At 46.9% G+C, this 25141-nt stretch overlaps 3 protein-coding genes across 3 annotated transcripts; 1 reads left to right on the top strand and 2 right to left on the bottom strand.

Moving 5' to 3' along the window:
- The first annotated feature begins 1856 nt into the window (after positions 1 to 1856).
- LOC113986478 (histone H2A) lies at positions 1857 to 2580 on the top strand. Its single transcript, XM_027718212.2, has one exon. It carries the CDS (start codon positions 1895 to 1897, stop codon positions 2324 to 2326), a length of 432 nt encoding a protein of 143 aa, XP_027574013.1. The 5' UTR covers positions 1857 to 1894; the 3' UTR covers positions 2327 to 2580.
- A 474-nt stretch (positions 2581 to 3054) lies between these two features.
- On the bottom strand, positions 3055 to 12968 carry HMBS (hydroxymethylbilane synthase). The gene is made up of 13 exons (XM_027718211.2): positions 12794 to 12968; positions 11191 to 11263; positions 10472 to 10521; positions 10317 to 10372; positions 9131 to 9208; positions 8747 to 8824; positions 7200 to 7275; positions 6411 to 6524; positions 5852 to 5890; positions 4681 to 4800; positions 4388 to 4441; positions 3763 to 3849; positions 3055 to 3542 (listed from the first exon to the last, which is right to left on the bottom strand). The coding sequence occupies exons 1-13, from the start codon at positions 12956 to 12958 to the stop codon at positions 3369 to 3371; spliced, it is 1164 nt and encodes a 387-aa protein (XP_027574012.1). The 5' UTR covers positions 12959 to 12968; the 3' UTR covers positions 3055 to 3368.
- Positions 12969 to 13137: 169 nt separating this feature from the next.
- On the bottom strand, positions 13138 to 22882 carry VPS11 (VPS11 core subunit of CORVET and HOPS complexes). The gene is made up of 16 exons (XM_027718217.2): positions 22713 to 22882; positions 22277 to 22425; positions 21952 to 22087; positions 20744 to 20907; positions 20395 to 20642; positions 19790 to 19991; positions 19364 to 19515; positions 18456 to 18642; positions 17908 to 18051; positions 17234 to 17422; positions 16252 to 16413; positions 15635 to 15774; positions 15137 to 15339; positions 14383 to 14554; positions 14042 to 14264; positions 13138 to 13387 (listed from the first exon to the last, which is right to left on the bottom strand). Exons 1-16 carry the CDS (start codon positions 22864 to 22866, stop codon positions 13223 to 13225), a joined length of 2790 nt encoding a protein of 929 aa, XP_027574018.2. The 5' UTR covers positions 22867 to 22882; the 3' UTR covers positions 13138 to 13222.
- Positions 22883 to 25141: the final 2259 nt, after the last annotated feature.

The following is a 25141-nucleotide window of genomic DNA, read 5'->3' as shown; positions in this document are numbered from 1 at the left end:
AAGAGGACACATCTGGAACAGGCTAGCAGAGTAAGGATCGCTGTGTCCTTAGATTAACATGGAACTAAGACCCTGCAGGCTGCCATTATCTTCTCATCAAATATAAATAATTACCTATATAGCGGTATAGCACCATAGTTCAAGACAGAATTGCTACTTACCCAGCAGAAAAACACAGAACAGCCATTGGAGCACCAGGTTAAAGAGTCTGCGCAAGATTAACGGCAGTGAAAAGTGAAATAATGCAACGGCAAAAACAGGGATGCTGAGGTGGCTGAGTAGGAGTTGCCAGGTCCAGTACCTTAATAGATGCAAGGCCGCTGCACCTCCACACACCCATGTCCAGCCAGTAGCGAGGCTTGGGATCTTTTTCCAGTATGAAAAAACATGTATGTCCAGTGGCGCCGAGTAACAGAGACAACACATAGCACTCAAGTGTGGATGGCACAAGTGCCAAATCTTCTTCCTCTTCTCCAGTTCCTAAGTCTACTGGTAGAGTATATTCATAAACATATACATACACAAACATTACAAAACCCTTCAGTACCTGGCCTTAAAACACTCGGTCTGTCCAAAAATGTGCTGCTGGATTTCATGGCATATGGAGAGAAATTAATCTCTCTGCTCTGATCCAGTAGGTAAAGCCCAGACAGCCACCCCATTTTCTTCAGTAAGCTGGCTTAGCCCTACCTCCAGTAAGCATCCTGCCCACCCTGATCTCCCATATGAGATCCTGGATATCTGGCTCTAAATCCTACTCACTCTCTGGTCTGGCTCGTTCACTAGGGATCACACATCTTTTCATTCCACCCTAGCCCTGGCTCCTCCTCTCCCTGCATGCACTGAGGTCTTCCTGTTTGCTGGAACTGCATACACACTGGCCCCTTTGACCTATGGCCTGATGCCAGTGGCTGGTACTTAAGACCTCCAGACATACATAAACATACAGGGTTGACAGTCCCCTCACCCTAGAAAAAAACCCTAGAAATGGAGTTTAGTGAGGTGGGACAGGCTGCGGAGATAATTATTACTGATCAGCAACATATTAAGACATGGCCACTTTCTTCACACTTTTTCTCCTTCAATGGTCCCATATTTTTTTCCCCCTAGTCAGCTTTGACTCCTTCCCCGCCTTTGGTGCTTCTCTTGATATACCCATACTATAAACCCATAATACATCTCACACACTCCCACAATCCCCTAAAAGGATCTCATGTTAGGTTTTCGTTCCCAAATGCTCTTCCCCTGTATGAATGAGGACACCCGTTGGCCTGCAGGCAATCCCAGGAGCCCTCCTGCCTCACTCTGGATGAAAGCCAGGCCAAGACCAAAGCCCAGGCCCAGAGGCTGACTCCAGTCCTCAAAACCTCTGGGAGCAGCCCAGGAGGGGGACCATCGTGCTGGTTCGGCCATCGCGTGCCTCATCTGCCATCACTCCTCTGCCCCTTTGGTCCTATCCCTGAGTAACCTGAGAGCTGGCAGAGCCAAAGCTCCTCACACAGACCTGACCTTGCAGCTTTACCCGCTGCTATCCGGAGCACTGGACGGACAGCACGAGGGACTCCGCGGGACCGGCCGCTAGTCCTGCCAGACCCTCCACTCGGGAGGCGCCGCAAAACCCCCGCACACCTCCAACGGCCTCGGCGCGGTTTAAATTTGGCGCCGCGCTCGCTGATTAGCTGGGCTCCGCCGCCAATACACTCAGGGCAAACGCGGCGGCGTCTCACAGACGACCAGTCAGCAAAAAGCTTCTTACGGCAGACGCACCAATAGCGAGGCGCGATGTCGGTGTCCAATGAGCTGAGTCCTAGTTGACGGGAGGTTATAAAAGGCCCCGGCGAGGCCGGTGCCGCCTCAGTTGGCCACAGCGGCCGGAGCGGAGGAGCGAGGCGCCATGTCCGGCCGTGGCAAGAGCGGCGGTAAGGCCCGCGCTAAGGCCAAGTCTCGCTCGTCCCGGGCTGGGCTGCAGTTCCCGGTCGGGCGCGTTCACCGGTTGCTGCGACGCGGGCACTACGCGGAGCGGGTGGGGGCTGGCGCGCCCGTGTATCTAGCGGCCGTGCTCGAGTACCTGACGGCCGAGATCCTGGAGCTGGCGGGCAACGCGGCGCGGGACAACAAGAAGACGCGGATCATCCCCCGTCACCTGCAGCTGGCGGTACGCAACGACGAGGAGCTCAACAAGCTGCTGGGCGGCGTCACCATCGCGCAGGGCGGTGTCCTGCCCAACATCCAGGCCGTGCTGCTGCCCAAGAAGACGAGCGGCGGCGCCGCGAGCCCCGCCAAGGCCGGCAAGAAGGGCAGTGGGCAGCAGTCACAGGAGTACTAGGCCGGCCGCCCCTCCGGCGCCACACAAAAGGCCCTTTTCAGGGCCACCCCATTGCTCACGGGGAGAGCTGTAATCCGGGGAGGAGAGGGGGGGTCGGGCCGGCTGCGGGGGACGAGCAGGAGCTGGCCCGAGGCCCGTCAGATACCGAACACAAGAGCTGCTCTGTAAGGGCTCGTAATTTACTTGTATTTACCTCTCTTACCTTCAGTGGACGTTGCACAGAGAATAAACAGTGCTTCTTTAACAAAACAGGACCCCAATAGGGTGCCATTTCAGTATTTCTACAAGGCATTGTAGCACACAAACCCTGCTGGGATGATGTAGTGAGTGCAAGGAGCCAAAGTAAAAGGAAAGAGCTGTTACAAAGAAAGGCACAATAGCCCAAATTTGGGCTTCTGCTTCAGCTCCCCATTCACTGGCTAGTGGAGATGAACTGGCTCAGATTACCCTTGTGGGCAAGCACTCACTGGCTGTCCACTCCCTCATTTAATCCTGACAAATTGGCAAATCTGCATCTACCTGATAACTGCAGACTTAATTTACCTTAACGGAGAGCAAGGTTCAAAGTGGTATCTGTGCTACTTTACTAAAACAAACATGGTATCATCAACCTGATGGGAGCCTTCAGTAGTCCAGTGGGTGAACCGGCCCAAATAAGGGACTCTCTCAGCACAGTACAGCATTTTACTACCAGCACAGTTGAGTCTCCAATTATAATCTGTAATGAGCACTTTGTTCCTAAATGGAATAGAACGCTTACTGATTTTTATTTTTAATTTTTGCTTTTAACTTCCTAGCTACAAAAATTGTTGAAAATACTTCAAAGAGACACTTGGCAATTTAGAGAAATGTGGAGAGGGATGAAAACCCTGAACAGCACAAACTACTCAAGTTAGTTAGCTTATTATTTCAGATTTTTGCACCCAAACATCAGGCAAGACTGGTATGAGTGTTTAAATAAATCCCATCCTCCAGAGGATGATGGTGTAGCTGCAATCTTGTAGCTGGTGGTGTAGCACTCCTGGCTGCACCGAGTTCAGCTTCAGCGTGTGTCATTGAGCTGCCTTGCCACGCTAAGGATATGCTTTGCTCCCTTGCTCAGAAGTAAATTAGCCAGTTCAACACCCAGGTTCTCTGCAGCTTCCTGGGCCTGATTAGGGACACTCTTGGCTGTGATGCCAACATGCTGCACATCGTCGTTTGGTCCGTCTTCATTCTGCAAATACAAACACCCCTAGGTAAGGCAGCAGGGAGGAGTAGGCAAGGAGCTGTTTCAGACGCCCACAAAACAGGGTAAAATCTGGTACGAGGAGCCTCGAGAACAGTGTGCTGTAACAACTTCCAAGGAACCAGACCAAAAATAATCTATTTCTAAAGGTCTGTGTTTTGTCATTTAGCTTCAGGTTTGAATTTTGAAGCCACTGGGGGGCATGTACCTGATGGGGGTAGTTGACACTGGTCTGCATAGTCTCCTTCAGGCTATCGGATCCATCCAAGCTGTAGACTGCTCCTGTCAAGTACAACTTGGAAAGACAGACAGAATGGATTAATACCATATTAACAAACAAACAGCCAACTACCCCCTCTTTAAAAAAACCCCACCCAACATACAAAGCTAAGTCTGGAGAGGAAGGCTTTTGTCATGCAGTGGGAACAGCAAGAATAGCAGTACGATACAGGCATAAGAGAAGAAATCCCTGTTAAGGAAGATGCAACTTCCCAAGGAAAAGGATGGAATTTTTTTCTCGTTTCCCACCTCCTTAATCACACTCCATTGTCTAAAAACAGATTTGGTGGGGTCAGAAGCGAGACTTTCAGATCTCAGGGCAACACTAAAATAAGCAAGGGGGGTGAGAGGGGAAATCTGGTATGTATTACAAGGGAATTTTCTAGAAGATGGCTTCAGTAGCCAGACCCATTCATGGAAGGGCCAAGTCAGGAGACTATCTGCCCTAATCAGCTATAAAGATATCTGCTGAAATTATCTTCAGGGAAGGATCGGGGACACAATTGAAACAGGTTTTCAGAAATAATCCCAGAAAAGAACAAAGTACTCCTCACCTGGCCATCCTTCAGCAGGGTGCTGACAGCAACAGGGACACTACATCCACCTTCCTAAAACAAAAAGCAGCTGATGCTAAGGCTCCTACCCAAAACTTGCAAAGCAGAGGCCTCTGAAAAGTTTAGGCTGCACACAACCCCCACCCATTACTTTCAGGCCCTTCTTGATTCAGAAGTAATCCTTCCTTCACAGTTTTAGGAAAGCGTAATGGATTTCCCATACTATGGCATCAAGTCAACTAGCAGAGCAGTATTTACTGCTGCAGGCAGAAGAGCAAGGATGCCAGACCTACCAAACGCTTCATAAAGGCTCTCTCAGCAATGCAGCACAACACAGTGTCTGTATCATGCAGGGCAGATACCATATTCAGTATCTCTTGGTCTTTGGCACGAACTTCCACTGCTAAGGCACCCTAGAAGAAGAAACACAACAAAATATAGTAATTCTTCAACTTCATGCATCTGTGTGTGCACTCAGCATTGACCACGAAACAGAACTTAGAGGCTCGAACGCTTTTCACTAAGGGAGTGATGTTTACAGAAATGAATTACAAAACACTCTACTGGCTGCAGAGTCATCCTATAGCAGCTGCTATGAACAGATGATCGGAACTTAATCAGCCAAATATTAAAGGTCACGCTGCCACCACAAACCACTCTAGAACCTATCTCAATTATGTCTGCATATATAGAAACACCCACCCTACTGTGCCTTTGGGATGAGTAGGCTGGATAAATCCAAGGTTTACAACCTTTTATCAAGAAACAGATCAAGTGCTGAATGAGTAACAATGACAAAAAAATTATTTCCTAAATTGGATATACAGTGGGGCAGGGGGTGCAGGGCACTGCACAGTACCTGACCAACACGTGATCAAAATCACTGTTTCAGAACGAATGTGCGGATTGGTCACTTGCAATCACTAACGGCTCTGGTTTAGCAAGTTTGACACCAGCTGAGCAATCCTGTGTAAACTCAGCCACGTGCCCAGAACAGACTGGAACCACTCGCCCGCCCAGAAACAAGAGCCCTAAGAATGTGCTCCAAGACAACTGTTTCAGCTCCAGCCTGCAGGAGTCAGGACACCATAAGGGAGAAAGATGGAGCATCAGAGAGCAAAGATGCTGCAGCTCTGCACAACTGTCCTGGTGCACTGTAACACCAACCCTGCCCCACACCTGCTGTGTCACCCATCCTAGCTGTCCATGTGTTACCTTTCCCATTTACTGTTTTTCCATTATGAACAGAAATCAGCCCCCACCACACTGAGTAACTGAGCTGACTCCATTCTTCCAACAAGCTGTGCCTAAAACAGCATAACGGCCAACAAAAGAGATGGATGTAATAGTTTTTTGGCAACCGACAAGCAAGAAGTCTTCAGCACAATTAGCCACTCAGACACGTTGTGCTGCTGCTGGCTTTCAATACATAGCATGGCTTAAAGTACAAAAGTTGTAACATACCTGTCCAACAGCATACAGACAATCTTCAGGGCCTAGGAGCTGGAAGAAAGTAAAATCAGAGTTAAGTCGCGGTGTTCCGAATATAGGAAACAGGAGCCAAATTCTATGCTTGTCTCTAATACCAACTGATTTCATGTCAGACCAAAGAAATATCACCTTTCCCTTCCCATGCCCCAATGTTTGCACTGCTAAAGTGAAACAATGCACTTTCCATCAACTGGACTGTAGCACTTTGTGAAATAGCCAGTCACAAGGATCTGAGTCTTGCACAACACTGCTTTGCCAGACATGAGTGCTGCAAACTGCTGGGAGATGACCAGATCACAAACTGTTACTGAACCATGGAAAGCTGAACAGTATAAATTTCTGTATGAAGGAAAAAGCAACCAACCAAAAAAAACCCCAGAACTCTTCCCTGAAGCACCTCAAATCACAAGCTAACATGGCAATGGAGTCAGCAGACTGCATGCACATCTTGGACAGGACAACCACAAGGTCTGAAACACAAGCAGTTGACGGTTCGGCAGAGAACGGTATTTTCTGCTTTGCTGCTCCTCACCTGGCCAATGCGATGCTCCCAGCCCATCCTCTTCAGCCCAGCAGCAGCCAGGATGATGGCACTGAAGTCTTCCTTCTCATCTAGCTTTTTTAGGCGGGTATTTAAGTTCCCTCTCTGTAGAAGTGGTTAAGCAAGCACAGAAACAGCAGGCAAGCAGTCCTACAACCACATGAGCATTTACAGACTGTACAGAATCCAACAGCCTTCAAATGAGAACATTGGTACCATCCTGAAAGAAGTGTTAAATATGGACAATTGTTTCTTTAAATAGAATTTTGCCAAGCATTATGGAATATTAATTCAAGTGCTGACTGCACGTCATTTAAGTATTAATACCCAGCTCCTTCTGCACTCCAAAGAACTTGGCTCCTAGGACCGAAGTAATAATGCCTTCTCTCAGTAGTTCAGCCACCCACATTGGAACTAGTGGTCCGAATCACATCCAGGGTTACTGGGAACCCACTGGCATTTGGTCACACGCCTTCAACAAACACATGGGAGGCACCGTTCCTCAAACACTGCATAGCATACAATCCAATGCATCCTGAACCCCAGTGAGATCACAGCTGGCCCCTTGTTCACAGCCTCCCGATAAAGCAGAGGATAGAATGGCTACAGTGCTACCCCCATCATCTGAACAGGGTACCAGGGGGCAGGCAGCCTTTGAGGAAACAGTTTGTTCTTCTAGGTCAGCTGCTACAAATCAGCCTTGAACGTAGACTTTGCATTAAGTTGTATTTTCCCCTCTGCAGCTTTACCCAGCTCCCACGTTTTGCCAGGAAAGGATACAATATCCCTGAATTGTAACTGAGGGAACTTCTTTTTGAGCTGAGCTGCTCTCCGAAGTGAACTGGTTCCAATCACACTGTAGGGAAAAATAGAATCAGTGAAATACAGCATACTCCTAACACCTCCAGACAGAAGTATGACAGAACTTTCAAGGAAACAAATGGTAACTTTTTTTTTTACATATATATTGAAGTGAAGATCTAAGAATCAGATTTATATCTCCTTAGAAGAAAGAAAACCACTCTGTGAAATTTAGCATAAAGCCTGGCTGAAGCCACGCCCAAGGAGACGATCTACAGGATATGCTTCTGGAGAGCACCCCCAGCCACTGTCAAGCACTGATAAACCTCATTTAAAGACCACAACATTTATATTAGAAAAAAAGACTTGGCTGTCCCAAAACGAAGCAGACAAAACCAGACAACCAAAGTGACTAAAATGGATGGACTTCATCAGTGACATAGATGCAGTAAATAGAGAACCTTTGAGAGCCTAATTGGAAACCACAGAAAACTGCCAGTCTAGGCAGTGAGCATTTCCTTTCTCAAGATGTAAGCTGTTTACTTCTCTTCACAGAATCACAGAATATGCTGATTTGGAAGGGACTCATCAGGATCATCAATCGAGTTCCAGCTCCTCACCCTACACCCCAACAATCCCACCATGTGCCTGAGAGCATTGTCCAAATGATTCTTGAACTCTCTCAGGCTTGCTGCTGTGACCATTTCTCTGGAGAGTCTGTTCCAGTGCTCAACCACCCTCTGGGGGGAAAAACCTTTTCCTAATATCCAGCCTAAACCTCCCCTGACATAGCTCCAGCCATTTGCTCAAGTCTTATCACTGGTCATGAGAGTGAAGAGATCGGTACCTGCCCCTCCGCTTCCCCCTCTTGGTAACCTAGATCCTAGACCAGACATGATTTTCCTGCTATCCAAATGTGCAGAAGCACAAGTCTATGTTTCTATTACAGCTAGTTTATTTCTTTCACTTTAACACAGAAAAAAATATCTTTCTAACAGCTACCTTAATTTGAGTAATTTCACTCAGCTGTCTCAGACAAAAGATTCCAATAACGTCTATTAAAGGGCAGGTAATTCAAAATGGGAAAACCACAAGGAAGTGATGCCAAAAATTCGAGGAAAAAGTCAGAACTGGCTGAGTGAGAACAAAAGCATAGTTCAGGTCCACGAAAGCCAAAATCCTGCACTGGACACCCTGTCTGCATTGTATGCATTCCCCTGCAGTAGGCACAATACAAGGAAGCAGGAATTCACTCTGGAGATCCTGAACAGAAAGCGTCTAACCTGAGAATCAGCACTGCAGCTCTAGGGTGGCTTGAGAGATCCAGTCTCAGACAGTGTGCAGTACTCCCTGCTGCTGCTCTTCCCAGCTAGTGAGTGCAGTGTAATGTCTGTGGAACACTCACAAAAGGCAGTGTAAAATCACTACAGGATAAAGCAAGGAGCTCACTGACTTGCCACTGGAAAGAATCAACCAACTGCCCCCTTCTGTTTTCACAACTATCTTCCCCTTCCTCTCCCACTCACCTCTTTTCAGGAAGGAGGCTCAGTGTTTTTCCACAGTTTTTGGGATGAAAGACAACAGCATCAAGTGGGTTTTCCCTTCTGCAAAATAATGCAAGCACAGAATGAATGACACATCATTTAAGGGAAGGCAGTTCTGCTATCAGTCCCTGGAGGAACGGCCTCTGGCTCCAAAATACCCCATCGTCATTGTAAAAGCAAGTATTTTCAGCACACCTGCTGGCAACGGAATACTAGGGCAGCTCTGATGTTTCCACTGTTCTGGAGATTATTCAGAGAGTGACAAAACTTTGAACACATAAACGGACCTAAGCTGCCTTTGCTCTTCTTTACCAACACTGTAAAATGCAAGCTCTTCAGAGAATCAAGCCTAATGTTCACACTTACTTGCAGACAGCGCCGATTGTAAAGCCAGGAGGAAGGGAAGTTGGCAAGTCCTTCAAGGAGTGAACCACAAGGTCAACTCTAAAAATTAGAGGGTAGTAATCAGCGAACAGATTGTTGAGCTCATGTGGTGATCTATCAGAGGCCCGCAGGTCACCTACAGAAAAGTTTGAACCCACTCTGGGAATTAATCTGGAGAAGAGAGGAATTTCAGGATTCCACAGCCAGAATTACTATAGAGTTCTTATGTTACTCCAAAAAAAGCTACCTCACCTTTCTCTGCCTCTCTTTTCCCCTTGGGATAATGCCTTCCTTCCAGCAGCGATGCAAGACACTTTAGAAACAATTAAGTTGAATGAGGGGAAGATGCTGGGGATGTTCACACAGAGAGACTCATACCAATATGCATCAGTCTGGGGGCTGGATTATGCTTCAAACTGAAAGTGGCAGCAACTGAAACTACAGGGCACCCGCTTCATCACACAGCAAGTGAACATCATAAATGCTTGAGTCCCCAGTATGTTTTCACCAACTTCACTGAAAATGAAGTATGATGTAACTATGTGTCAGAGATAAAGAAGAATACTTTTGTTTTTAAACATCCCTTAACTAAGGCAACGCTCCTCAGAATATTAAAAAAGAAAGAGATTAAACAACAACAACAACCCAACACCTCAATCCCACAAAAGCACCACTAATCTCTCTCTCCTCCAGCAGGAGCCTGAACCAAGGTTCTCTGTAGAGAGAAGTTAGAACACAACACAACTTGCCCACGCCAAATTCTCCTGCACATTTTGCTTGCAAACATGTTAACAAATGTTAATATGCTAACAATATATATGTTTTGCAATACATTACCACCACCGAGTAAAGTATTTTTAAAAGAACATACTCATAAGCAGAAATCAAATGAAATTACATCCTCTGATGCATACGTAATACACATATCACAGAAGAAAAGAAACCAAACTGCGGCAGACAAAGTGACACAACTCCAATTCAAAATACATGGCCTAAGCCCACGGTAGAGAGAGAAAAGGGAAAGAAAAAGACAGTGACTTATCAAAGGATTTCTTTTTTTAGCCAGAGGTACCAGGACGGAAGGAAAGTAGATCACATATGCAGCAAGCCAAAGATGTCCAAAGAGCAACAAATGCCAGAAGAAGAAAGGAAAACAATAAGCTCTTACTCATTTTTTTCAAGTGCATTTTCCAGCTCTTTGGTGAAGAGGCTCTTCTCCCCGATCTACATATAAACGGAAGGACGTGAATCACAAAAGAAGCATCAGTCAATATAACTTCAAATACAGTTAGTTCTTGTATAGAGGAAGAAGAGATTCTTTACCTTGGAAAGTGCTGTATCCAAGATCTTGTCTCCAGTTGTTGACATGGCAACTGCTCAGAGATAGTACAGGTAAAATGTGAGGCTCAGTAAGAGCACTGGGCTTAGGCTGAAAACACCTATGTGAAATGCCACACACAGTGCAGTGTCACACACTGCTGGGTGAGCATCGACTCAGGCTCAGTACAAGAGCAGCTCACTTCTAGAAATACTCTGCACTCAAGACAAGTGAAATGGAGACTTCCTTCACTGTCATCAAAACCAAAGCAAGGGGAAAGGGGGCAGGTTTCGGAAGAGCTAACCCAATGGGAACTGCCACAGTCTGTCTCTGGAGTGCCAGTGAACACGTATGCAGCAGTTCTCTCCAGTGCAAGGCTAAGCTCACATTATTCCTGTTGAAAGCCTCAAGCCCCAGACCAGAAAATGCCCCTAATGCTCAGTGCGGCGCAGCCAGAATGATACCAGGTTTGCGAACGGAGCAACAGAACACCATCTGCATCACATACTCAGCGCTTCAGTCATCAGAAGCCTATGAAATCCATCTTTCTCCTCTGGAAGAAACCAGTAGCAACTGCTAAGCCACACAACGTAACTGAATTCAGACTGCACTCTTAGATAAGTGGGGTCAAATCCTCCTCCTCTACACACACCTCTCGCACACAAAGATAACCAACTGGCTCCTGCTGCCATCCACCCCCAGGGCAGCATCCAAAAAAACTTACCAATCTCAAAGTGGAGGTCAGGGTACAGCTCACGGAGGATCGTAACCACGCTGTCGGTCTGAATCCGGGCCAGCTGCAAGGAAGCAGAAAGTCCTAAAGAAAGAGTACATTGTCCATACGGTAGCTAAGGAGGCTTTCCTATTCTTCAACAGTCAGGCATGCATGCCCAGTACATTCTCTTGAAATCAAAAGCATTAGAAATAGGTAGCCTCAAGTAAAATCACTCATGGGTACAAACTTCTTGAACTGTGTGAACTCCTATCATGATCAGACCACTGCACTGAAGAACTTTTTTTATTGCCTAAGTGGCACAACATTTCCCTGTGTCCAGTGCTGTTGTGATCCAAGCGCTCATGAGGCACAGCAAATGATCAAGTTAGGAGAAGTGACTAGAGCAGAAGCCTGCAGATCAGGATTCTCATGCTTCTACTTGTGTTTCACCTCCGTGGAACACAACTGCTGAGTGATACCCGCTCATCAGCAAGTGGGCAGAAAAGTAAGCAAAACTATCCTCCTGTTGCTCAGTGATGAAAGAATAAGTCATATTGCACACTGGGTAGCCTCTTGCTTTCTCTAAGAGTATGAATTTTACCAATACTGCAAGTTTTGGGAGAAGCCAATGAGATTTCACTGTGCTGCTGGAAAAATCTATAGTTACTGTCAAATGCAAGTTACTTATCCTCTGTAAAAACAGAGCTTTATTTATAGGTCCTACAGACACACACGCAGAAAAGTAACACCTTACATCGTCATGTACAGCAAGCAACAAATCTCAAAGCAGTGAACTGCAAGAAGAACATTCCTTTGCATAAGAACAGCAGAAGCACGTAAAATAAACCCAGAATCACACAGTGTATCATCATTCCGCAGATGCAAGAAGCAGCAGACTCAAGCAACTACAGGTGAGTTTCAGCTTTTCTCCCACCGAGGGGCTAAAGACCCTTTGGTAATTAACGTGGTTCTCAGGACTGTAGTTTCCCTACAAGTAAAATGTCAGTAAGTAGCTTCTTCCCTTTGTTAAGTGCCCCAAGAGCCTCAGGTTAGAAAATTAGGCAGCACACAGGCACGGCTATGTCCCTTTCCCTGATGTCTACACAAAATGCCTTCGTGACAGTACGGAATTTTTCCTAGAACGTGCTACCAGAAGGAACGAGATTATCTCAGAACAAAGGTCTGAGGGTCGCTTATCTTCCCTTTGCGAGGCTGCTCCTCCCGCTGCAGCCCGCTGGCAAGAGATACCTGCTGTATCTCCGGACACGTCCCTTCCCTGCCCTTGAGCGGGCTGCAGCCGTCAGTCATTGGCGTTTTTTCCCTGCAAGAGCTGCACAGGCCTTGCAAGTGACACAGCCCCCGCCAGACCCGGGAAGGCCCCGCGCCTCACCCCCGGTTCCCGCGCCGGGGCAGCGCTCCCAGAGCCGGCTGCCCCCCGGGCTCCGCAGGGAGCCCTTTCCAAACTTCTTGCCGGAGTCCCAAGGAAGGAACTGGAATGCGCGGGCTTCGGAAGCCCAGCCCTTCCCTCAGCCCCGAGGAGCCCGCGTCGGCCGGAACGAGTCGGGTACCGGGGCGGGAGCGCTCCCCGCGCTCCGGCCCCGCTGCTGCCTACCTGGCTCCGGCGGGTGCCCACGCGGACCGCTCTGCCCTCCACGCCGTTCTCGCCCCGCGGCAGGGGCGGGTCAGCGCCCGGGTCATCGCCTGCCCCGCCGGACCCTGTGCCGTTCCCCGCTCGGTCCCGGCCCCCTCCGGCCGCTCCCGCGCCCGGTTCCGCCATCACCGCCGGCCTCGAGCCGCGCCGAGCACGTCACCGCCGGCCCCGCCCCCGCGGCCCTCAGGGAGGCCCGCCCTCCGCCCCGCCCCTGCAGGCCCCGCCCCCCCGGCACTCGGCCCGGTCAGTCCGGTCTGCGGGGGTCGAGAGGACGCTCCGGATGCGGCACTGCCAGGCCAGGCTGGTTTACTGGGGCCAAGGGGTCTGATTTATTGAGGACACTGCGCGGGACTCCGTACAACCGAGGGGGCGCGTGGACAGGGCCCGGGGTCAGGTGCTGCGCTTGGTGTGGATGAGCAGCTCCCGCTGCAGGCCAGCCTCGAGCGTCGTCGCCGCCTTTCCCGAGGGCAAGTCCGTGATGAGTGTGAGCTTATTGAAGACGCCACGACCGAAGTAGTCAGCAACAACAGAGAAGCCATCGTTGGAACACTTGAGCTGCCAGACACACATTAGCAGCATCAGCAGAAGCCTCCAGAGCCTCTTGCCTCCAGCCCCTTTCCTTTCAATCCCTGCACTTAGAGCCTCCTTATTAGGGACAGGGCAGCCCATGTCACTCCCTGGCTCTTTGCTCATTCCATGCAAGGACTGCATGTAGCAGAGGAAGATGCCAGATTTGCTGCCACTGGCCATTCCACCTCATGTTTCGAACCTACATCTGAGCCATGCATGGAGGAGATAATGAACAATTGAATTAAACAGGAAGGTGACTGCCTCAGCTGCTCTAGTTTCCTCACTGCTTCATCCTTGGGAAACACAACATTTTGGTCCTGTCCCCATTCCGATTCACACAATTTTTTTTTCTTTCTCCCTGATTTGTTCTATACAACTTGTTGACCAGCTGTGACACTGACCAATAGGTCTCGACCCATCTGAGGTGAGAATGGATTCCCTTTCACCTTCTCAGAGCGACAAGAACTCTCCGTGCCCTCTACACAATGCAGTCACCCTAGGGTCTAATGCCTCATTATTGAGACTCAACCTTGTTTACAAAATACTTTCAAGCCTTCCCCTTTTCTACCAGCCTCCATGGGTCTGTAAATGAATCTAAACTCTTTATTTCAACTTGGTAAGACAGGCAAATTACCCTACCTGATGCTGAAACTGGTCGTGCAGATCTCTCTTCTGCTCCTGGGCTCGGATCATGTCCATGACTTTGCGATTTTCTGGCATGCAAGTAGGACATTCCGAATCGCTCTCGGAGTAGCTTTCAAAGCAGTGCTGGTGGAAGGAATGACCGCACAGGAAGTGGACTGAAGGCAGCTCCAATGCACTGGTGCAAATGCTACACTTGGTCTTCTGAAAGATCTTGGGACTGAGAGAGTGACGAGATGGAGAAGCATGAGAAAGACAAACTGTATTTTACCTTAATAAAAGAAAACAGCAGTTCTGTCCTTATATAGGACAAGACAAGACAGCACACACTCCTGCACCTTGCTTTTAGCTCTTCAATCTCCTGGCGGATCCTTGTAGTTTCTTCTCGGTATTTTTGAATTCTCTGCTCATCCTGCTCTATCTGGCGACTCTGCTTCTGCAGCTTGTTGACAAGATAATCCTTAATCACAGACAGGGTAGCTGTGGAGTTATGAGCCAGCGTCTGCACAACTGAGAGCAACCAAGATGTTAGTTTAAACACAAGCACAAAAGTTACACTAGTCCTGCCTGGGCAGACTGTTTTCCTGGGAAAGGCCACTTACAGGCAAAGACAGTTCACATTCTTATGGAATTAGAAAAGGCTTTCTTTCAGTTTGACCTCTTCCAGAAAAGGGCAACTGGGAGCATGTCTGGACAGCTCAGACCAAAAGAAGCAAAGCAAGGATCTAGTAGTGGATTGGATTCCAGTTCAACTTCTCCACCAAGGCACAGCAGGAATTTCAGCAGGCCCTTCACTGCCCCACACTGACAGAACAGAAATCATGTACAGACATCTCACTGATACTGTAGATCTTTTTACCTAATTAGGGAGCTGTGACTGACATTTTCCCTACAGAGCAGGGAATATTACTTCAAATGGTGGGCTCCAAATTCGTTGATTCACCTCTCAAATTTCTGATCTATACAGACTGCTACAAAGTAGTTTGGGTTGAATTTTTTTGTGGTTTGGTTTTTATTTTTTCTTGGTTTTTGCTTGGGTTAGGTTTTTTTTTGGAGGGGTGCTGTGGGTTGAGTGCCACACATCATTATTACCAAGCAGCGGAGGCATAAGATTCTTGTTCTCAATGTGTTTCAGCACTGCAGCAACGTACTCCTTACAGTCCTCCTCCTTCCGTGCAAAGTAGCCAAGAGCCTGTTCCCAGAGACAAGCCTCCTGGTCTCCATACAACTCACACACCTCGATCACCTTCTTGTACTGCTCATTCTGCATGTGGTAGTGCATGATCTGTTGGAAACTATGGGAGAAAGACTCATCAGCTGCCACAATCCATCTCTCCCCTTGAATTATTACAGGGACCTCGGCTTTCCACCCAGCTATGCAGTCCCCAAACTCACACAGAAGCCAAAGACAAGTCTGTCATTCACTCTCTATGTAACTACCTTGCTCTAACAACAGGGTATTTCAGCTGAGCAATAAACTACCATTCCCATCTTGAAACACTAAAGAGGTCACTACCACTGAAGGCACAGACAGTTAAGGCTGAATGGGGGAAGAAGGGGAAGGACTCTACGGACAAGAGCAACACTCACAGTTTGCCCTGCTCATAGAGGTAGAGGACACCATCCTTGAAATTGTGCATCTGACATAAGACCAAGGCCTTATCAAAGACTGTTTTGAACCTTCCACTCTTCAGGAGGGTGAGGGCTTCATCGTGTAGCTTCTCCTTGATCTACAAAGAAGGGGGAGAGGTCAGGGAGAGCAACTCAGACACACACATAGTACACACTATTTTGCACTAAGGCCTGACAATTTGCAGCTCTTTCACAGAGGACAGTTTTGCTCTTTGTTCTCTATCCCTTTTAAGCAAACAGGACATGATTTTCTTTGCCCAAATAGCCAGTATCCTCACAGATCTAGGCAAGCAAATAGTTACTTTTATGGGTGAGGCATCTGCTCACAGAGGCTGTATTGTGTGGAATCTGTTCTTAAATGAGATTCATACAAAATAAGTTCAGCCTCCCTTAAAGGAGTATTCTCCCAGCTAGCAGGCTGCTTTCCCATTTATGTGCCATCTGTCCAGCACAGCATATGTATTGCCTCTTGTTACCAATGCCCAGCTGGAAAGGTTACAGGTTTGCAGGAATGCAAATAGGATTCAAAGACACCAAATCTGTCTCTCAAAACACAATGATGGAAGAGTTCAAACCTGCTCATCTTGTTCATGTGCCCAGTTCTGGAGTCGAAGCTCCAGTAAAGTGTCATAGACACCCTGTGGCGAGTCAGCCTGAACCTCAGTCATGTGCTCCAGAAAAGCCTTCAGTTCTCGGGAGTTGTTTGCAAAGACTGGGATGAACTCCTCTGAATTAGCCTATAACACAGACAGAAAGAGACAAGCACCCAAATCAGTCTAAGCTGGACTGGTGCTTCCTCCCTGCCGTGAGGAATGTTCATTTCTGAGACACGACAGATACAGCATGACACAGGATGACAACTACATCAGGAATCAGTTCTGAGCAATAGCCTTAAGTGGTCTCCTGCGTCTGGGACTACCAGTACACCAGGACAGAGTTTCTCATAAAATCACAGAATAGTTTGCATTGTAAGGAACCTTTAAAGGCCATCTAGTCTAATGCCCCTGCAATGAGCTGGGAAATTTTCAACTAGATCAGGTTGCTCAGGACTCCATCCAACTTGACTTGAATATTCATTTCTAGGGATGGGGGCATCTACCACTTCTCTAGGCAACCTGGTCCAGTGTTTCATCACCCTCATCATAAAAAATTTCTTTCTTCTATGTAGTCTAAATCTGCCCTCTTTTAGTTTAAAACCATTACCTCTTGTCCCATTGCAACAGGGCCTGCTAAAAAGTTTGTCCTCTTCTTTCTTATAAGCCACCTTTGAGTACTGAAAGGCTGCAATGAGGTCTCCCTGAAGCCTTCTCTTCTCCAGGCTGGACAACCCCAACTCACTCAGCCTTTCTTCAGAACAGAGGTGTTCGATTCACCTGATCATTTTTGTAGCCCTCCTCTGGAGGCTAAATATGTATATATATACACACACACATACTTTTAGGTATAAGTCTCATTATACCTAAGCCATCAGGCTGACACCACAAGGTATGCAGAAGCACTCACTTGCTGCAAAGTTACTACTGGAAAGCAACAACTCGCTGTCAACACAAATGGTACCTTTTTTCCTTCCAGCATCCCATGGCCTTCACTGTCTCCCGAGGGCCGGTAATCAGTGCAAAGGATCTTCAGCAATTCCGTGGTCTCATTAGGGACATGGTGCATTAGGATTTTACCATAGCGCTTCATGTTACTCTCTGCCTGTTCAAAGGGCAGCTTTCCAATGTAGTGCAAAGCCTCTTGGTAGTTCTGTGGAGATAGCCAACAAAACAATCACAGGACATTGGCCTCTGCTCTCCACTCTGAGGTTAGGACAGAAAGCACTGAAGACGTACTGTGAGTATGCCACAAACACCATTTGCTCTGAATTATAACCTAGTTCACTATTCCCACTTGTTTTTCTCCTCAGGGAGGAAGACTGGATGTGGCCTGGGGGAGAAATTTAGATGAGTCCCTTGCTACCACCTCTCCCTCCTCTTAAAGGGCACTGTAAAAAGCCACATCTGAAACAGAACAAGTAAGACTCTCTGATTTCCACCCCTAGTCCACCACACGTGCCAAAAGGAGAAAGGCATCACACAAGCAGCATCAAGTGTTGTTGCTGCTGCCTCAGCAGTCCCACCAGCATGCTACCCTCAGGAAGGAGGTCAGTGAAATGGTATTCTCATTGAAGAGGAGGCTAGAGATGTGGTGTTCTCCCAAGTAAGAACATGGGAGCAGTTATGTCTCCTCACCTTGATGTCCTCTAACTGGATTTTGAGGTACCATTCATGATGCTCGTGCTTCTCTGCCAGGTACACAGCATGGGAGTAGTAACCTGCTTGGCGGAGCACCTTGATGGCCGTTTCCACATCAAAGCGGACCTCGCTGTCACTCGTCTCCAAGAACAAAAGCAGAAAGATGGTCCCTCAGGAACATTCCCACAGTTCAGAAGCAGCAGTCATTTATGTAAGAGACAGAAAGCATGAGCAGGAACAACTCGGTACCTCTCAGGCAAGGGTAAGGTCACATGTGCAGAAAGGAAGGAGTCTGACCACCTCTCATTCTCTTGCCAGTTGCACTGGCAGAAGCAAGCACACTCAGACCCAGATGGCAAGCCAACCAAACTGAGAATGTAAGCAAGACCTTGGAAGTCAAGGAGTAAAGAAGGGGTACTGAGTGACAAATCCATTCTTCTCTGTCTTAATAGCCCTACAGGAGCCAATTTACAATGTCACCGCTATCTCTTTTTAATTAATATGATGACATATTAATGTGGCACGATTTCACCTCCCCCCAGTACCTTAATGAACTCTTCCAGTTTGGAGCTGTCTTTGAGTTTGGTATAGCAATTCAGCAGAAGTGTAGTATGGTCTGCATTGGCCAGGGACTGCAGGTGGAGCGTCTGTAGATAAGCAGTGAGGTTGTGGATACGCTGAGCATCCAGGAATTTTCGAATAACGTATGATGGTTCCAGCTTCCCTATAGTTCTGTGAGGGAAAGAGTCATGTTACAAGATACTGTATACCCAAGAAGTCAAAATAAATGGAACAATTAACAACAGAGCACAGAGAAGCCTTAATTTCAGCAGGCACTAACCCACGGGTGATCACTCAGCTACACAACAACTAGTTATGGTGTAAGACTACCCATCTGCATGCACAGAGATACAAAGGTAAAAATACGTGTCAACTGTCATTAGACATTGGGGACTCCAGAGGCTCAGTTTCACATTAACTTAACACTGTGTGGCATTTTAAAAACTGAGCATGAAGTTTTCAGTAAGCCCCAAGCCCAGGCTGCTCCAAGTTTGAGTTCTAAAATACCCAAAATGTTTTAAAGCTGACATTGAACTGTTTGAGTATTTTCCAAAAGGACTGCCATTCATGGTCAAATTGCATCATCAATCCTACCTAGAGCGATTCCTTCTTTATAACGATGTCATCAGGCCCCACTCCATCTCAGTGTGCCTACATTATTCATGTTAAAATACGATCAAAAGGAACTTCATCCCAAGGTGTACAGAGCAATTTTCAAGCAATGTGTTCAAAGACTTATAATCTCACTGAAATGTTTCTCTCTATGGGTAGAACTTTCACCTCAAGTCACGCTTTTTTTGGTTCGGAATTGTTTTATTCTTGGGGTGAAACAGAAATCAAAGCCTCTGTAGCTCCTACCTGCACTACAATATCCTGGCTCCACAGGACCTACCGGATGTACTGCTGGATGGCCCCGTCATGGTTCCCCTTGTTGTAGAGATGATCCCCATACTGCCGGAAAATCTCTGACAAACCATCGCTGTCCAAGTGGTGGCTCTTGGCCAGGTTAATGGCCATCTCAAATAAGTTCTTTCTGAATAGCATCTGTTAAACACATAGTAAGAGCTGCGTAAGGGAAATACCACCCCACGAAACAAGTTCAAATACACCTGGAAAACGAATTGTTTCTTCCTTTTAGTGCATATGTGCCTTTAGGCTTTTAAACAGCAAATGCCTTATAACACTGGTTATGCTGAAAAGCTATTAGGTCACTTGTTATGTAACTCACCTACCTCAATGGTTCAACTTTTCAGTCTGCAGAGCCAGTACAATCTTGCAGACATAAAGCAGAGACTAATAAAAAAATAGATTTACATGCCTCGAGTTTGGTTTGTGTATCCTTCTCCTGTAGTACATGGATCTTCCCATCTCTGGTCAGTACATACAGAGAACCCCACTCTGCCAAGACATCCACTATATCATCAAAGATTGAGCTGTATGCAATGAATTTGTTGCACAAGTCATAGATATTCAGGACTTGTTTGTCCGAATTCTGTGCCTCATTCCCAGCAAACTCTGACCTGGAGAACAGAAGAAAGTTTTAAAAAACAAAGACAGCGTAACTTGAACTCTTTATACCTGTGCCAACTAGGGACGTACAGAGAGCAAGACAAGCAGGGTTCACCTGGGCAATAAATTAAGTGGGCCTAGAGGCAAAACATCTCATATTTATACACAAATTCCATTATCCTGTTATACTGAGAAATTCATAGGACCGGGAAAAATTCCCATTCATTCAGCATGCTTAACCATGCTGCTCTTGCAATGGAAGTTAATTGATAGATTGGTCTGGATGAACCTCAACAGCCTCTGACAAAGTTGCAATCGGCCTCCAAGAGCAAAGCTTCGCAGGGAAGAACGAAAAAGTGGGAAAGCAGGAAGCTGCAAGAGCAAAAACAACTCATCTGTTCCGAGAAGCCCTACTTTGGTGAAGTCTTTCGGTCCTTGGAGACGATGATGAGGTACCCCCGGTACCAGTGAACAATCAGCTTTTGCCCCTCAAAGGCAAAGCAGGGGCCACGTTCATCTGGTTGATAAAGGTACACGCATTCATTTCCTGCCACAATGAACTGGAGATCCTGGGAGGGGTCACTGAGAGATGAACAGCGCAATCCACAACCGTGAGTGTCCAGCTCCAGGTGAGGATAGTCTTTCACTGAAAGCATATAAGACTACAGAGGAAATTCAAGGGTTTGGGGATTGCTCTGGCCTAGACTCTGAAACCAATGAAATTTGCAAGTCAGAGTCTCATTTTTTCCAATTAACCTCTCACCTGGATGTTCTCTGTGGTCACCACAAATAGATGTGTAGTTTTGCCAGACTGTCGGAATGCAAGGCCGGTAACTGGGTAACTGCCTTCGTGTAGGATCTGGGTCTTGCTGTGCCGGTCTCGAGTGATGTCTCCTTTTGTAAGAACAACACTCCCATCTGCAAAACCTGGTGAAGTGGACAGACTGAACTATTACTTATACAGCACACCTGAAATTTTATTCAGCACAAGTCAGGGCAGCTCCAGTTGGCAAAGACACCTTGCTCACCGGCAAGGTATGAAGTGATGGGATTGCCACAGGTTCTTGTGTCAAGTCAATCTGGCCAAACCACCTCCCAGTGCTCCTGTTCCAGTTCAGAGCTGTCACATTACTGCATACAGGAGGGCACTGCTCAACAAGGGTCAGCTTGCTTTCCACACACAAATCTCATGCACAGGTTAATTTTGTTTTCAGTCTCTCTGTATTTTGCTCTATGAACAGCCTTCCCATCTCACAACTGTAATGATCATTTTAACTCCCTTGCTTATTCAAAACACACTGTAAAAAGACAAGAGGAAGATTTTCTATGTGAAATCATGCAGTTTTCACAACTTGCCAACAGCCCCAATGCTGTAAGTTGTCCCAGGATGGGAGGCCATCACACGCACAGGGAAAGCTTTTTGATTTCAGTGCAGGGACCATGTAACCTTACAACATTACTGCTCTTAGTCTGACAGAAGTTAAGCAAGAAACATTACAAAGGAATGGGTAAATCCAAAAGGCGAAACTGGCTTTCTTATTTTAAAAAAAGTTTTTTACAGCATACTTGAAAAAAAATTTCTCTGTAACACTAGGTATCACAAAACCTATGGTTTCTCCTGTACCAACAGAAGCTGAATTTAGTACTAAGTTCAATAAATACATAGCCTGACCAACTGGCAGAGAAAGAGGATATCAACTAAAAATATGTGCTTCCCTTTTAAGTACCAAAGTTATTTGTGTAAAATATACAGACTCGGGCTAAATTTACACATTTATCTTCTCAAGCTCTGTGACAGCACAAGACACACGATCTCTCGGAGAGCATAACGTAACAACTGCATAAGAAGAAAACCCATCGGTGTGTTCAGTGCTGATTTTTGTGTCCCTTACATCTGAGTAAGGGTTAATTTTCAAAATATTTATTTTTCATAATATTTTTCTTAAGCTGTTACAGCTCAGTTTTACTTACCAATAGCCATGAAATTAAGATTCTCGTGGACAGTTAGGCAGGATACAACCGTGGGCTTGTTACCTGGTATTGCTGGAAAAATTCGTGTGCACAGAGGATTGCCACCATCTCGCTTCTCCAGGTTCCAGACTTTCACCTACAAACAACAACGATCTGCCATAAGCAAAACATGTGGTATTAGAAGGCCAAGACCTGGTATCAAATGTTACAGTGCCCAAAATGATCAAGGTACCTAAAGTAAGAAAAGTCATCTGAGATAATCGCAGTAGCCTTTAGAAAGACACATATTACAAATACATTTTCCTCACTTTGTCATTTGACTTACCAAGGGGTTAATACCCTCTTCGTCCTCTCCAACAGAAACCAAGATGCTGTGCTGCTTCAGCTGGTACAGATGCGTTACCCTCAGCTTGTAAGCCTGGAAACTACTGAGTTGAAGGGAGCGAGGCAAAAACCAAATCTGACCTTCCATATTTAGATCACAGTTAAGGCACATAAAGGGAAAAAAAAAAACAAAAAACCCCAAACCCCCACACCTCCAGTCATAGTAGGATCAAACAGGTTAATGGTTCTCGCTGACCCCTCGTAGGGCTTCAGTAAACACCTCTGCAGAACGACCCTGGAGCACCAACACATTCAGCAGGGTTTTTTTGTTCGTGTTTAAAGCAAAGGACAGCGGAGAGCAGGAAGCTGGAGCACCCTCCAGCTCCGGCCCCGCTGAGCCCCGCACAGGCCCCAGCGCTCGGCCCCGGGCAGGATATCCCCAAACACGAGGCTGCCCCGGCCCGAGTCGCAGACTGCGATGCCCGGGGGCAGCGCAAAGGGCTTCGCACCGGCCCCATCCGAGCCCGGCGGCTCCTTCACCGTCTCTCTGTCGAAGAAGACGAAGCGGCGCCACTGCAGGTACGCAGCCATGTTGGGCCGGCCCCGCCCGCCGCTCACGTGACCGGGGCCCGGCATCACGTGACCAGGGCCCCCGCCCCTCGGGGGTGCCAAGAAATTTAATTTTAAAGGTTGAATTTCGAACACACTTATCGAGGGAAAAAAAACCCATATCTGAGCCTGCTAGAGATTTAAAATTCAGCCGGGTGTCTACAACCTTGAAGGACTCATTTTACAATAATAAAAATTATTGTTATAATTTTTATTACTACTATTTTATTACTATTATAATTTTTATTACTACTACTACTGCAGTTACTACTGCAGTGTAGTAACTAATATTTAATCTTTGAGAGACCATCAAATTTTAACTCACCTCTCCCCAACAGGGCCACAGTAGTATATACAAAATGTTAGGCCTAAACCGTTGGTCACATCCAGGGCCCAGCTGAACAAGGGGGTTGTGAGAAACAGAAATGGTTAATGGCTTAAACATCGTTAGGACCACCAAAGAGATCTATTAACAAGAACCTGGGTTACCCTCACCTTCTAGGGTGGATTGTAACAGAGATAACAGAGATCTGAATCTTGTGACTCAATCTACCCTTATCTTCCTCACCCCCAGCCTCCACGTAGATAACTTCTGGGTTGATATTGGTTTTAGATTGATTGTGGTCTGCTTTTTCTCTATGCTTTAACCATCTAGTCAGCACTAGAGTGAACCTTCCCAACAAACTCTGTCGTGCTTTTATATTAAATCTGCTTCCCCTATTGTATTAAACCTGCTTTTCATAGAATCATAGAATTGGACGGGTTGGAAGGGACCTCCGAGATCATCAAGTCCAACCCTTGATCCACTACCGCTGCGGTTACTAGACCATGGCACTAAGTGCCACATCCAGTCTCTCTTTAAAAATCTCCAGGGACGGAGAACCCACTACTTCCCTGGGCAGCCCATTCCAACGTCTGACCACCCTCTCTGTAAAGAAATTCTTTCTAATATCTAACCTAAACCTCCCCTGGCACAACTTGAGACCATGCCCTCTTGTCTTACTGATAGCCGCCTGGGAAAAGAGACCAACCCCCACCTGGCTACAACCTCCTTTCAGGTAGTTGTAGAGTGATGAGGTCTCCCCTGAGCCTCCTCTTCTCCAGGCTGAACAGCCCCAGCTCCGTCAGCCCCTCCTCATAGGACTGTTGCTCATGATTTTTTAAGCAACTTTAAAACACTCATTCCTAGCAACCAGAGCCACAGCACACAGGTTTTCTGCAGCACAAGCAGCCGAGCTCAGGATGACTCCTGATGAAAGACATGAGAACACAGCCCCAACAGACTCCCGGAGTGCTGCTCTGGCCCCTTTCAGAAACTCCCACTGGCATCTGCAACCAGATGCCAGTTAAAGTCTACTGGTCTAGTAGAGACAAGACTGTGGAGCATTGGAGCCTGGAAGAGCAGCTGCCACTTAGGCTGGAGGGTCCATGCAGACCCAAGATGGCTTGCGCAGGCAGAGCACCCTTCCCCTTGTCAAGTGCCACAGGTCTCATCAGCACGCTTTTCACACAGCACAATTAACAGAAAAAAACCAGAACAAACAGGAGTTCCAGGGAGCTTTTATTGAGTTAAATCAACAAAATCAGGATTTTACCATTCATCTTTTTTGCATTTGCAACTCATGAAGCTCTTCACAAGTCAGTGCTGCAACACAGATACAGCCAGAAAAACACATCTCAACAAAATCTGAGCTCCACTGGAGAGTTTGCCAATTTAACAGAACGCCAATTTTCCCCTCCCTCCCCCGACTGTTTTCAAGGACTAGACCATGTTGTTTGCTGGTTAACAGTAAGAATACCAACCCCTTGTCTAGGGACCAGTGGATTATGACACCACTCAAATCGCAAATAATTTCTTTTCTTGAAATAAAAGTTCCAGTTTCTTTCAATAAAGGGAATAGTGACTATTTTCCTTCTCCTGACACCCCTTCCCCAAAATTATTGGTTAAAATACAGCAAGGCTGTATCTTAATAAACCCATCCCCCCCCTTCCCTCCTTACCCTTCCCTAACTTGTCTACAGCAGAATTTAACAATGCTTCCCCATAGAGGCATTTCAGCAACACAACAATGAACTGAGCAAAACTTACAGCCTAATCTGCCAAAGCCTCCTTATGAAGTTCAGATGCATGCTCTTTGGTCCAGAGACCTGGCTTATTACAGAGATAAGCTGTGATGCAAAAAAGATGGACCAGAAGTTCACAGCAACCAGAAAACTCCCTGCAGGGACTACAGTTGCCCAACCTCTACCATGGCAG

The sequence above is a fragment of the Pipra filicauda genome, unplaced genomic scaffold (genome assembly GCF_003945595.2).
Source record: "Pipra filicauda isolate LSUMZ 115617 unplaced genomic scaffold, ASM394559v2 scaffold724_size131739_pilon, whole genome shotgun sequence".
In the NCBI taxonomy this organism is placed as follows: Eukaryota; Metazoa; Chordata; class Aves; order Passeriformes; family Pipridae; genus Pipra; species Pipra filicauda.
The sequence above is the reverse complement of the archived record's forward strand: the minus strand, read 5'-3'. Positions and strand labels throughout refer to the sequence as shown.

Excerpts from the sequence above, each read along its gene's own strand:
- LOC113986478 (XM_027718212.2), top strand. The coding sequence starts at position 1,895 with ATGTCCGGCCGTGGCAAGAGCGGCGGTAAGGCCCGCGCTAAGGCCAAG.
- HMBS (XM_027718211.2), bottom strand. The coding sequence starts at position 12,958 with ATGGCGGAACCGGGCGCGGGAGCGGCCGGAGGGGGCCGGGACCGAGCG. Across the intron at positions 8,825-9,130 it reads ACAATCGGCGCTGTCTGCAA|AAGGGAAAACCCACTTGATG; the intron begins GTAAGTGTGAAC and ends ATTATTTTGCAG. Across the intron at positions 3,850-4,387 it reads CCCTGCTGAAGGATGGCCAG|TTGTACTTGACAGGAGCAGT; the intron begins GTGAGGAGTACT and ends TGTCTTTCCAAG.
- VPS11 (XM_027718217.2), bottom strand. The coding sequence starts at position 22,866 with ATGGCTGCGTACCTGCAGTGGCGCCGCTTCGTCTTCTTCGACAGAGAG. Across the intron at positions 20,643-20,743 it reads TGACCACAGAGAACATCCAG|TCTTATATGCTTTCAGTGAA; the intron begins GTGAGAGGTTAA and ends TTTCCTCTGTAG. Across the intron at positions 19,516-19,789 it reads ATACACAAACCAAACTCGAG|ATGCTATTCAGAAAGAACTT; the intron begins GCATGTAAATCT and ends TGTGTTTAACAG.